The 12,610-nt window shown below is 39.5% G+C and overlaps 1 protein-coding gene across 11 annotated transcripts in view; it reads left to right on the forward strand.

Moving 5' to 3' along the window:
* PROM1 (prominin 1) overlaps positions 1-12,610 on the forward strand; it is a 147,719-nt gene that overhangs the window by 90,783 nt on the left and 44,326 nt on the right. For all 11 annotated transcript variants that reach the window (XM_046657482.1, XM_046657481.1, XM_046657476.1 and 8 more), the window contains 2 exons: positions 4,238-4,443; positions 11,906-12,026. In XM_046657482.1, coding sequence (XP_046513438.1) covers positions 4,238-4,443; positions 11,906-12,026 — 327 coding nt within the window. The remainder of the gene's footprint in view (positions 1-4,237; positions 4,444-11,905; positions 12,027-12,610) is intronic.

The raw sequence follows: 12,610 nt of genomic DNA on the forward strand, positions 1-12,610 counted from the left end.
TTCATCCCTCACTTATTACCTTTCCTTTCTGGAAGCTTCCTCTGGGGGCAGGGGCAGGTGCAGGGGTCGGGACCCGTTCCTAGTCTTGTCACCACCTCACTAGTGCTAATAGTCGTCGGATATCGACTTGGCACTGAGTAAGTGTCAGGTCATCCTTCCAGGTGGGTTTGTGATGTTTGGGACCCACTCTACATGTCTGCGAGAGGTAAGTGAATTAGCTCCTTGTTTTCCTGCCCTCTGGGAGGGCGATGACGTGCCGTAAGAACACACTCTCCTTTCCACGTAAGAAAAGTATCTTCTAGGGGTCTCAGAAAGCATTCAGAGAGCAGTGCAAGGTAGTCCCCAACCTGGATCCTTGTCTGAGCTCATTGGAGCTCAGGGGTGAGAATAATGCTGGCATGCATTTGATTATTTGTTACTGTTGTCATTACTGATTGAGCATTACTCTGGCAGACACTGGTCTAAGCACTTCACGTGTATTAACACACTTAATATACATTAAATATACGTGTGAAGTGCTTAGAACAGAATAGTGCACAAAGCACGTTGCTTCTCACTGTTTTCTCAGGTTGTCTTCACAGTAACCACGTAAGGTAGGGTCTCTGCTTATCCCCACTCTGTCGATAAGGGAACTGAGGCTTGGGCTTGTAGCACTGTAACGATGTTAGACTTGTCCCCCAGAGTTTCTGATGTAGTTGGTCAGGGTTGGCTGGTTATTGATATTTTTCAAAAGGTCCCCAGGTGATGGGAATGGGCAGTTAATTGAAGTGGGACTCACAGACAGTGACAGAGCCAGGATTCAAACTGCTGCATTGCACAGATAATAACCCTGTACCTATATGACAACTGGCATGGACAGGGAAAAGATGAACGTGCACCCAGCTCGACTGAAGGGTTTGCTGGTACCCTACCCACCATATCAGACCGGGCTGACACTTGGGTGGGAAAATTAGTCACAAAAGAATCAGCTACTGTTGTGGCTGTGGCTTACAGGTGGTTCTGCCCTGGCTGCAGCCGAGCATGATCAGCCCTTGGAGCCAAGAGCAGGTTTCCCAGACGCACCTAATCGTAGGCATGGCCCGGGCTCAGTTTAAAGACAGATTCCTGGTCTTACCCAAATCTCCTGACCCCGGCTCCATGGAGGAGCCTGAAGTCACTGTCTTTAACATGCACTGTGAGACGCTTATGGTTGGTGAGTTTGGGGCCCTTGCCCAGGAAGGGAGGCTGGGGTCATTCAGGATGTCCCGTGCGACCCAGCAGGCAGGTGTGTCTAAACTGCCCACCCCAACATGTTGGATGCCTCATTTAAAAGTTACTAATATCACAAACATTCATCTTTCACATCTGTGAAAATCTTCCATCTAAGGCAGTGGTTTCCAAACTTGGATTTCCTGGACCAGACAATTCTAAAATGGTAATCTGGGGAATGACATGGAGCCACTTCACTTTATTTTGCCACCTAAGGACATTTAAAGTCACTGTTTCTCTCATAAACACTTAAGTTTTATGTTCCTGTCTGGTGTCGATCTTTCTCTCACTTGATTATCTCTGTGTGGGATATTAATGCTCTCACTTGTGGTTAATCACTCACGGAACTTTCTCTGTTTTCTTGCTGCCTGCTGCCTCTGCCTTACACAACCTCCTCAACTGCTTTGACTTCCACAGCCAGAAAGCGTAATCTTGATTCTGAAGGTAAAGTGCTTGTCTGCTGTTTCCTGTTGTTCTCTGTCTAAACCCAGTGAGTGTAGTAATGCGATGCTTTTGCCAGAACTTTCTATTCTTCCCTGTGGTCTCCATTGTGTTGGTTTTTAAACTATTTGTTTCATTTTTGTTTCTGCCATCATCTTTAATCTTCTCTTACAGTTTTAGAAGTTTGTGGAAGAATAGCGACCCTTCTCCGCAAATTTAAATCTTGATCTTCTCTTCAACATAATCCACAAAGCACTGTGGAGACCTTGTGTTTTCAGAAAATAATTTAGGTCCTTGCCAGACCTTGGCTAGACTTCAGCCTAGAAGTAAACTCTTGAAATGACGTATCTTGTTCCTGATACTGTCTAACATAATATTTAGTCAGTAACATTGGAAAGGTTGTATATAAAATTTGTATTGGGAGCTAAAGATATTACACTTAAAACATTTCAGTACACCTTCTTTGCTGGGTTTCTGTTCCGGAATTCAGAAAGGATTTTAAATTCCTTTAAAAATAGTAAATAATTTAGAATATTTTCTGAGAAATGAGAGTAAAATATATATGAGTTTGGAGTGTCTGGGTCTGGTTTTTCAACTGGCCAATGATATGAGAACTCAACAGAGTGTTAAAAGTGCCAGCAAATGATGATTCTTGGCCCTGGGGGTTGGGAGGCTTTGTTTACATGGGAGCATGCCCTTTGAATGCAGCAAAATTCAACCACTTTTTTCTTTAGCTTTTTAACCTTAATATTGCGGTAGATAATATTGAAGTGCCATGTGGACCTGCCTTAAGACTCTTGAGCATTTGCTCATAGAATAAACTCATATTGAATGAATATTTGCAGTGTGCTGGGCACTTGGCTAGTGGTTTTCACATTAAATCATTTAATGATATATCCCTTATAATGTGCTTATGAGGGTGATGCTAATCTAACATTCTCCAGTGTCGGCACCGAGAAGCTCCCTGCTGGGATTTACAGCAGCTCTTCTGATTCCTAGTTCAGGGCTCTCTCCCAAGACACCACGTTTGCTCCTAGGAAAATCACTTGTGTTTTGTTTTACTTGGCTGAGCTTGGCTTCAGAATCTATTGCTAAATAGCTGATCTGTTAGTTGCAAACTACCACCTGTAATTCTCTGCCATTCTGTAAAAACATCTTGCTTTATGGAAACGTGAGTAACTGCACACACGAACTGGAACGAGCTCAAGTTTTCTCATCCAGTTGCATTAATTTTTATTATTCCGGAATAAAACCAGCAGTGATTATATAAATATGGTTAGGTCATGTGATTGTATCTAGAAGTCCTGCTAGTTTCTAGAAAGCTGGGGGGTGTCTGAGACACGGGCTGCCAGGCCCAGCCTCACTGGCATGGCCTGAGAGGTGTCACTTACTAAGCATCTACTCTGTGTCAACTATTTTACTTGGCACGTTATCACTAATCGTACATTTTCTGTAATTTTCACAATGACCTTACAAGGTGTGTATTGTTGTTCCCAGTATATGGGTGAGGAAGCCAAGTGGGTAGCCATGTCTGACTCAGAAAGTCTGAGCCTTTTTTCTACATTTGGATATATTCTGGATTCTTTTGTAACTTACTGTGAATTTGTCATTAATTGATGCAATTCAAACTGCTTCAAATCCTTAACAACGTCTACTGGTCCTATCTTTCTGGTGAAAAGCATCTTATAAGTAGATTATTTGTTATGCAAATACTTCTGCCAAAATTTGTCCTGCCATTTAAAAATAAACGAAATACCTTTGGAGTTGAAATTAAACCATTTGCCACTTGAGCCTCCATTTGGACGTTTTCCTTTGTAGGAGAGGAAGACAATTCCTCTACCCTCTAGCTCCTTCTGGCTGCTCTAAGAATTTAATTGACATGAGACAGAATAGCAGGAGAAAATCAAACAAATTTTATAACGTGTACATGCGAGAAACCCAGGAAAACTGAGTAACTCACCAGAGTGGCCAAATCCTGCCACCTTAAATACCATCTCCAGCCAAAAACAAGGGAGAATGTTGGGGTTAGTGGTTTGGGGCTTCAAAGGGGAGGAAGGCAATTCACATAGAGATGGAAAAGCAAATGTTTGCTAAATAAGTGTTTACCAGCCCTTCGGTAGACAATGGGACCCATTTTACATTACACTGCAGTTATCTTTTGGTATTAGTGCCTTCTTGGAACAGGTCTTCTGTCTTAAATTCTTTTACGTGGTTGGGGGAGAGCCAAAGTTTCTTTCAGAGTCTTTTGTTCTTAAAAATAATCAAGGCAAAGAGACACATTTTGGAGTGGCTAATTATGATCCCCAACACTTTGGAATTGAAAGAAGATGGTAACTACTTGGTCCCGTATTCTGATAACTCAAATCTCTATTTCCTCTGTTTCAAGAAGGAACTTCAAAATGGAAATACAACCACCCCCCCCCCCCCACACATTAAAATTCAACTCATGGTGGCACATAGGTTAAAAAATTGCAATGTGTGCACTGTGGAATGTTCTACTTGTTATTTGGTGTTACAGTCTGTGCTGTTTCTCTTGTTTGACTTGCAGATTATCTCCTATGAAATTGGGATTATTATTTGTGCTGTCCTGGGACTGCTCTTCATTATTCTGATGCCTCTGGTGGGGTTTTGCTTTGGTTTGTGTCGTTGCTGTAACAAGTGTGGTGGAGAAATGCACCAGCGACAGAAGAAAAACGGGACCTGCCTGAGGAAATATTTTGCAGTTTCCCTCTTGGTGATTTGTATACTTATAAGGCAAGTAGAATCTTGGACAACAGCTGATTATGTTTTAGGTCAATGAGGAATGTCTCATGTTTTGAGTGTTAAGCCCAAGAGTTTAAAACAAAACAACAGCAACCCCAAAAACAGAAGAGGAAAAAATGCTTCTCTAGGACCGTTCAAAAAGATGTCATCGTAACCAGAAGTTAGTGTTGTAATCAAGCTGCCCTAACTCAGATGGTAACCCAACCCTTGGTATTTTTTCATCTTGAAGATGCCCTGATAAACCTTGCACTGCAGAAAGCATTTACCTCCCAGAACAGCACCTCCTTCCTCTTAAATAGCTGTTTGGAGACAGGCAGCCTGCGAGAAGGCAGAGCAAGTATTTGCTAGTTGATTTGTATGTGCACAGGGTATCTTGAAGGATGGGTCCCTGAATTTGGGAATTTGAGAGTATTGTAGAGTCGAATTAACTTTCTACTGATATGCCCAGTTTGCTTGAATTCGCAGTTAAGCTGCTACGCCTTCTTGAGGCCTGGAACACACCTCGTGATTTAGGATATTTTTTTCTGTAGTTCCTGCTATTGCCCAAATTTTCCCAATTGATTGACAGATCAGAAGTACACTGCTTTAAAGATGATGACTTTTGGTTGAATCCAAATCAGATTCTTCAGTTCAGGAATGTGCTTCACGATACTGGCCCCCTGGTTGTGGTATTTGGTCATCGTTCCACATTTCCTCATTTATTCAAGCCATGAATGTCGTATCACTTAGCGACAGAAATAAGGTGCCTATGGCATGAATGATACTAGGCCTCAAGGAGAAGGATTGGTAGTCAACATTCCCCCTTGATGTTCCTCCAGGCACTGCATTTGCTCTGTAGCCATGAGAAAGAGTTTTCAAGTGGTTTGCTACATAACTGAGATTCGAGAATTTAAGCAGAAAACAGAAATTAAACAAAATTAAACAGAACAACTTAAGCTGGCCTACCAGCTGGAGTTCTAGCTGCAAACCCAAGAAAGAAACATCTGTAAGTGTGGCCATCAGTAGGGACCTGGGAAGACATGCCTTGGGGTCGATTGAATACAGTATACTCGTTGGAAAGGACTGGACAACTATGGATGCGCTGATAGGAACAGTCCGCAAGCGAGAGGAAGTGAGAGCAGCGGGCTGCAGCCCGTGTGTAGAACATGGCACCTATGATAAAAACGAAAATGGAGGGAGACACAAACGCTTTGTTATATTTGCATAGAACATGTGTGAAAGGATTGGCAGGACTCCGGTGGGTGACAGCGGTTGCCTCTGGTGACGGTTATGAAGGGTCAGGAAGGAACTCACTTCTTACTGCTGATAGACTTCTTGTCTCTCGAATTATCTACACTGTTCAGGCATTGCCTACTGAGTTAATTACACTAAAAATTAAGCTTGAACACCCAAAAAATCCCGTAAAAGACAAAAGCCAATGCAATACAGCTTCTTCCAGGGCAGCCATTTTTTAAAATAAAGACACATGTTTGCTGAAAATAGTGAAGTAATAAACCTTAACAATATACTTGTAAACAGGATCCAAGTGAATGTCATAGCTAATTCTACGCACCCTTGTTTGACCGCCAGGGAGTTTTTTGTGTTTTCTCTGCGAGACGAGGCTGTGGGCATCTCTCTCTCTTCTCTGTTGCCTCGTCCGCCTCTGCCTCTGTCTCTGTATCTCTGTAAATAATTTGAATCTGACTGTTTCTTCAGCTTGAATTCTGAAAAGCAGCTTGGGATCGGGTCAATGGTGATTCCAGATGTCCCTGTCTCTCTGCTTTGCGTTTCAAGTATTTTCAGGAATGGACAGACCCTACAGCTGTGGGAGTAGTTCCTTTCTTCCTCAATACCAGAAGAATGTCAGTTACAGCCCAAAGACCTGTCAGACCCTTGTGCATTTCCTGTAAGCCTGAAGCTTACGTCCTTTGTTCATCCAAAGACCTGGACGGCTGTCCTTCTCTCTCTCTATGTCCTGGACATCAAAGATGAGGCTCAGATGACAAAATGTCATTTGAAAATACTGGCCCTTAGGGCTTCTTGTTAGTGTGATTACTTACTTAACAAGTTAATAGTTTTCACTTGATGTAAATACATATGTTGTAATTTCAGGAAAATTCTTTATTGCATGTAGTTACTCATTTACCTGAATAGATGTTTACATATGTAATAATGGGCTTTCAGGTTTTTTTTTTTTTTTTTAATGATGCAGATATCCTGTATTGGGTTTCTATTTTTAAATTAGACTTTCATTTGTATTACATATAATTATATACATATGTACATATATATAAATGTATATAATACTGTATACATTATAGTTCACCCTGAACTGATTGAATTCTTTACATTATGTTTAAAATACCAAAACATATAAACAACAAAGCTATGAAGTCAACAATAAACTTGGTTTTCATTTATATATAAAATAAATGCTACCATTTTTTATTCTTAAGAATAGACCCATCAAACAATTGTAAATGTCTTTAAAAGTTTTTTCTCCTGAGTATATTTTAGATTAGAAAAGTTTTCTTAAAAAATACATACTGTGATTCTATAACCTCCTACACTTTCAGTAAGATATTTTTCCCCACCCAAGTAAAACTTATTCATTTGAAAGTCACAATTTTAAATTCCAATATAACTAAATCAAAATTGATCGCCTATTTGAGACTAAATGATGAACTGAAAACTAATTTATTTCACATAATAGATTGAATTTATATGTGAATTATAAATAGGTGTAAATAAGAGCAGTAGTTGAGATTGTTTTGTTTAAATTCAGACTAAAAGTTTAAACTTCTTTACCTTGAATTTCTTTTATTTAGAATAGCTGTTTTGATGTCTTCCTTTTGGAACCCCTGTCTGTTTGCAAATATCTTCAACATTGTGAGTTGAATAATAGCTATGTGTTGTTTGCAAATAATCAAAACTAGCCGAGAAGTTTACAGACCAAGGCAAAGCAAAGGTTTCTATGTTATGCTTAGATGGAGAGGAGAAGAAAGTATGTATGTTCACAAAATCAGATTAGATAAAATAGGAAGGGGAAGAATGTCAACAAACTGGAAGACGGAAAGAGAAAGAAAAGGAGGTGTTAGCCCCTGGCTTACCTTGACCTCAGCAGATTTGGATACTATTGATAAATAACCTTTGTATATGATTTTTGGAACACTCTTTCAGAAACCCAGAGTATTCCGTTTGCCTTTTATCAGGCTCAGTTCCATTTTGTGACTCTATACTAAGTGTTAGAATTAAAAATGAAGTTGGTTTTTAAGTTGGTCTTGAGTACTCTAATTTTTCCCCCATCCTTTTTTAGTGTTATTTCTTTTGAGAAAGGCATAGGGATCAAGGAGAAAGAGCCCTGGTATATATATGTGGAATAGATGTGGTCATGTTCTTTCTCTGAGCTTTTCCGAAGGCGCCTGCAGAATGTTGGAATTCCACAGACGCTGACGTGTGTTTATGTAAGGCCCTTTGACCGTCTGCAGAAGATGGAATTTCCACCGCTCACCGGAGACTCTTGAAGCAGATGTGCCTGACTCTCGAAAAAGCCAAGTTTCCTCTCCCTTCTTTCCTTTGCACTTGTCATCGCTGCATTTTTCAGAATTTCAAAATGCTTATAAACAACAAAAAAAGGAGCAGCCGTGCCTTTATTCCTCCAGTGTATTTCTAAGTTTCCCAAGTATAAGTCAGCTTTTGCCAATTACCGTGGTGGAAATTAAATCTCAGGCATCTTCAGGAAGATGGCTATTTTCAAAGTTCATTTTTTGTTAGAATATGATTGTCAATTCCTGGCTTAGAGGCTACAAGGTTTTAGAAAAAAAATTGAGCTAGCAAGCCTGAAAATCATGAGACTTTCCTAATGTAAGTGAAAGGGCTAGTTATTTAAAATCTAAATTTAAATTTAAAAAACTATCTTAAAAAATTAAGAGATCGGTTACAGACTGAAAGCATTTATTGGCTTAACTTTTAATGGCTAATTTCGTTAAATCAATAGAAATTGATAGAAAAAAATTGCTACAAATTTTAAAAGTTTAGCCTTAATCTTTAAATATTTACTTTTTAAAGTATGTATGTGAGAAAATCGGTCTGTCCATGATGAAATATAGATGTAATGCCAATATGCCATAATAATTAAAATTTCTATCTTCTGCCAAAAATTTCAAGAAATTTTATTATACTGCATACAAGTACATGTTTTTGATAGCTTAAAGGCTTTTATGTCAAATGCCAGAGACCTGATAGTCATTGAAATTTTATTCCTTTTTTGTGCGAAGTGAATTTCCCTCAGTATTCTCAAATCCTAATAGTTAACAGGTGACTGGTAGTTGTTAAAAAAAGCATAAACATTAATTCATGTGATCTTTTTTGCTTAAAAAATGCATTGAATAATAAGGAATGTCTAAATCAATAGCAACAAAAGCATAATTTCTTTATTCTCTATTTGTGTTTAAATTAGAGATTGAAAATGGAGACCATTAATTGGTTTGCATAATATTTAAAGTTTTTTTCCCTTTGATTAGTTGCTAATATTTAAAAATGGGAGATTTTACATAAGAATCCAGATTTCCAGGTCTACCATCGTGGTGGCACTTGCTGGTACCACAGAGCAGCTGCCCCCACTCCCATCTTTGCTCCCCGCTCCAGTAGCTCCATGCCACACACTTTGCCCTTCATGCTTCCTACCTGCCCATGTAGGTATTTGAATTTGCCATCCTTAATTTAAATATAAAATTTGCAATGTATTTTGAGTCTGAAAATCAACTTTGACGGTTGCTGAATTCTATTCCAGAATTCTGTTGAGTGCAGTTTTTTAAAAAAATGATCAATGCTTTCATTTTAATTGGATCCATAATTTATTAGCAGAAATGTGGGGCTTTTTAAATGCATTGCATTGAAGTTCAGTGTATTACAACATTGTGTTGCAATTCGTCTTTCTGATGGATGATCTTTGTGAGTGAAGGCGTTTATTCAATAAAGGAACAATGCGGTTTCTGACTTAGACACTCGAACCATGTGACTAATCTTCTAAATGGACCCAATCAAACAAGCCCAGGCCTCCAACCCACCTTCACTGAGCACCCACTGTGGACGAGAGACCCTGCATTCTGCAAAGTTGACAAAAAAGCAGTTTCCACCTCTTTTTACACAAGTTAAACATAAGTAGAAATAAAGACAAAATGGAGTACGAGTGACAAATTCTCCCTCAGAATTTCAGGGAGATCTTTCTGGGATTTCATGCAAGGAGTTTCTTCTCCCATCCGGGGGGGTCAGTGAAAGCCAAGTGGACTTGAGCTTGCTGTTTGTTTCCCAAGGTCACTTTGACTTCTTAAATGACAAAATGGGTCTGGTTTCCCAAGGTCACTTTGACTTCTTAAATGACAAAATGGGTCTGGAGCTTATGAATGACAAATAATTTAGACATGCTGGGGAGAGACGACAAGGGCCCCAGTGTGAAATCCTGTGGCGGGCAGGTGTATTCAGGTGGTGATCATGGCATAGAATGGTTGGAATTTGGCACAGTAAGTAAACCTCCAGGGGCTTTGCCATGACTCAATTTTTTTTTTCTTCTGTTCACACTACTCCAAAGTCATTATTTTGGGTCATTTGGTCTTATTTGGCATGAGTGCATCATTTAATAAGTGTTAGTGCTGTGACATAATGTCTGCCTCATAAATAACAATGCTGACAAAAATGGCACAGAATATTGTTAATACTCATTTTTTTAAAATTGCTATCAGCATGACCCCAAACTTACAAAAAAGTCTTAGAGAACGTGTGACCATTCAGTACCCTTCTCCTTTGCAGCCTGAGAAACTAATTTTTAGTTTTGTGATTCACTGAAGCTCACAGAAGAAAAGTGACTTTCTCAAGCTCACACAGTGATTTAGTGGCAGTACTGGGACTAGAACCTGAGTCTTATGTTCCTTCTCCGGTCCACATCCCACTGCAACTTGTCAACCATAGGAAATATTGCTCAACATCGTGTGATAGACTTTTTCATGGATTAGTTTGGAAAACCTAATGCACCTGTGTAGTACTGCTGTGGGACAATAGGTTTCAGGTGGGACCAGCAATGAACCAATGCTCCTTGGAATGAATCATGAATGTAAACAGGGTGAATGTCTGTCCCATTTTATGCAAAACTAAGAGGTTTCCTGGGAACATGGGACCTTTGATGCAAAAATAGATACTCGGCTGCTCTACCTGTAAATATATGAATGCCTAAAGCTTAAGACTTTGCTTTTGGTGAAGAATCAAAGTATTGATATTCTGCATCAGAATTTTTTCCCCAAATTTTTCCTGTTATTTGCAAAACTTTGTTCTAGAAATATATACACACCATCCACTGGATGGTTGCAAACTAACAATTTATTGCAAACTATCAATTTTGTTAACTTCTACAGGTAAAATGGTGGTTGTGTTATGAGTTTATGTAATTCTTTGCTGCCATCTAGTGGCCAAATCTAACAGAGCCTTGGCAATTAGCAATTTTAAATGTAACATTGTAATCTTCAAAGACTGACACAAAAGCAAACCAATAGATCAACTAATTTAAGTGGGGGATTGTTAGTAACTAGTCAACGTTAAGAACCGTTAAAATGATTGAATGTAGACATTTTAGGTGTCTTGAAAAATATGTTTTTTATTTTCATGTAGATTCTTTCTGTGGTGTTTTTGAAGCTCTGCTGAAGTATATTTTACATGGAGAAAAGTGTCCATACCATAAGTACAGATGCATGAGTTTCCATGAAGCGAACACACCAATTACATCATTAGCCACCCCTCCGCAAATATAACCACTGACTTTTAGCACCATCATTTTGCTTGATATTTGAACTTTATATAAGATGAAATGATACAGCATGTGTGCTATTGTTTGTGGCTTCTCATATAGCATTTTAATGCTGAAGTAACTCATGTTTCTTTTCAACCTTGACAATGCAAAACTAACAAAGACAGAGAAACCAAAAAGGATAGAAAGCCCCAACCACTCTGTTCACTTTGGTGTGTTTCCTGATAGTCTTCTCTGTGGGGAATGCATGCGGGCTGTGTTTGTGTGTGCACCGTGTGGGAGGGTGTGTACCTAGATCCGCATCTGTACAGAAATGGGACTGTATTACATACACTGCTTTATGACCTTGATAACTTCTATCTCCCCCACGATTCATCACGAGCATTGTTCCATTTATAAGATTCCTGTTTAACAGAAGAATGGATCTTAAATTGATAGGCGTCTTCTCTGAGAGGACTGACTCCTGTTTCGTGGCCCATGTTTTGGTGGTGGGTGGATTATGGGATCTTGGCGGGAAGGCTACAGCAGTGGGAGAGGCCAGAGTCGGGGACCAAGGTCCTGTTCTTTGGGGTTCTGCGCAGAAGACCCGCCCCCTCCCACGTGCCGTGCTGCTCTGCACCTGGCCAGGTGAGCACGGATCACACAGTAAATGCTCTTTCTTCTTTCCTTTTCCTGCAGCATTGGTATCGTCTATGGTTTTGTGGCAAATCACCACCTAAAGACCCGGATGGAAAGGACTCGGAACCTGACAGACAGCAACTTCAAAGACTTGAGAACGCTCCTGAATGGGACTCCAGCGGTAAAAACCACAATCTGTACATCCCGTGATGCTTTGTGTTTTGGGTCTTTTGGAGTTCCTGCATAGATTCGGCATCTCCTTTGGACTTTCTAGAAACCCAGTGAATCAATGTAGACAGGTGTTGTTTTTCAGTTTTGTAGATGAAGAAATAAAGGCCCAGCAAGTGATTTCCAAAAGAGTACAAAAGCATAATTTCAGAATTGCTGTTTTTATTTTATTTTATTTAAAGGTATAACAAAATTATAGTACATGTTAGGAAAGTGCTTAACCATTTTAAGGGTCTCATGATTTTTTTAAAAAGAAAAATCTTTGGGTGTCGTTATCCTTTCTTTTTGGCAGTCTAATTAACTCCCCATCGTTTACATGAAATTGCCTTTGTAATGAAACTTTTCCGCTTTCTAAACATCTATTTGCTAATATCCATATAAATGTGTGAAATCCCTTGGGAAGGGTACACACACATGCGTGCACACACATACACACAGAAGTTGTCTTTGGGGAGGGGGAACTGCTTGGCCTGAGGGCACATTTTTTCTGTACCCCAGAAGCATGTTGATGTCTTGCCTATTCAAAACATTGTTTTT

This window comes from Equus quagga, chromosome 3 (assembly GCF_021613505.1).
Source record: "Equus quagga isolate Etosha38 chromosome 3, UCLA_HA_Equagga_1.0, whole genome shotgun sequence".
In the NCBI taxonomy this organism is placed as follows: Eukaryota; Metazoa; Chordata; class Mammalia; order Perissodactyla; family Equidae; genus Equus; species Equus quagga.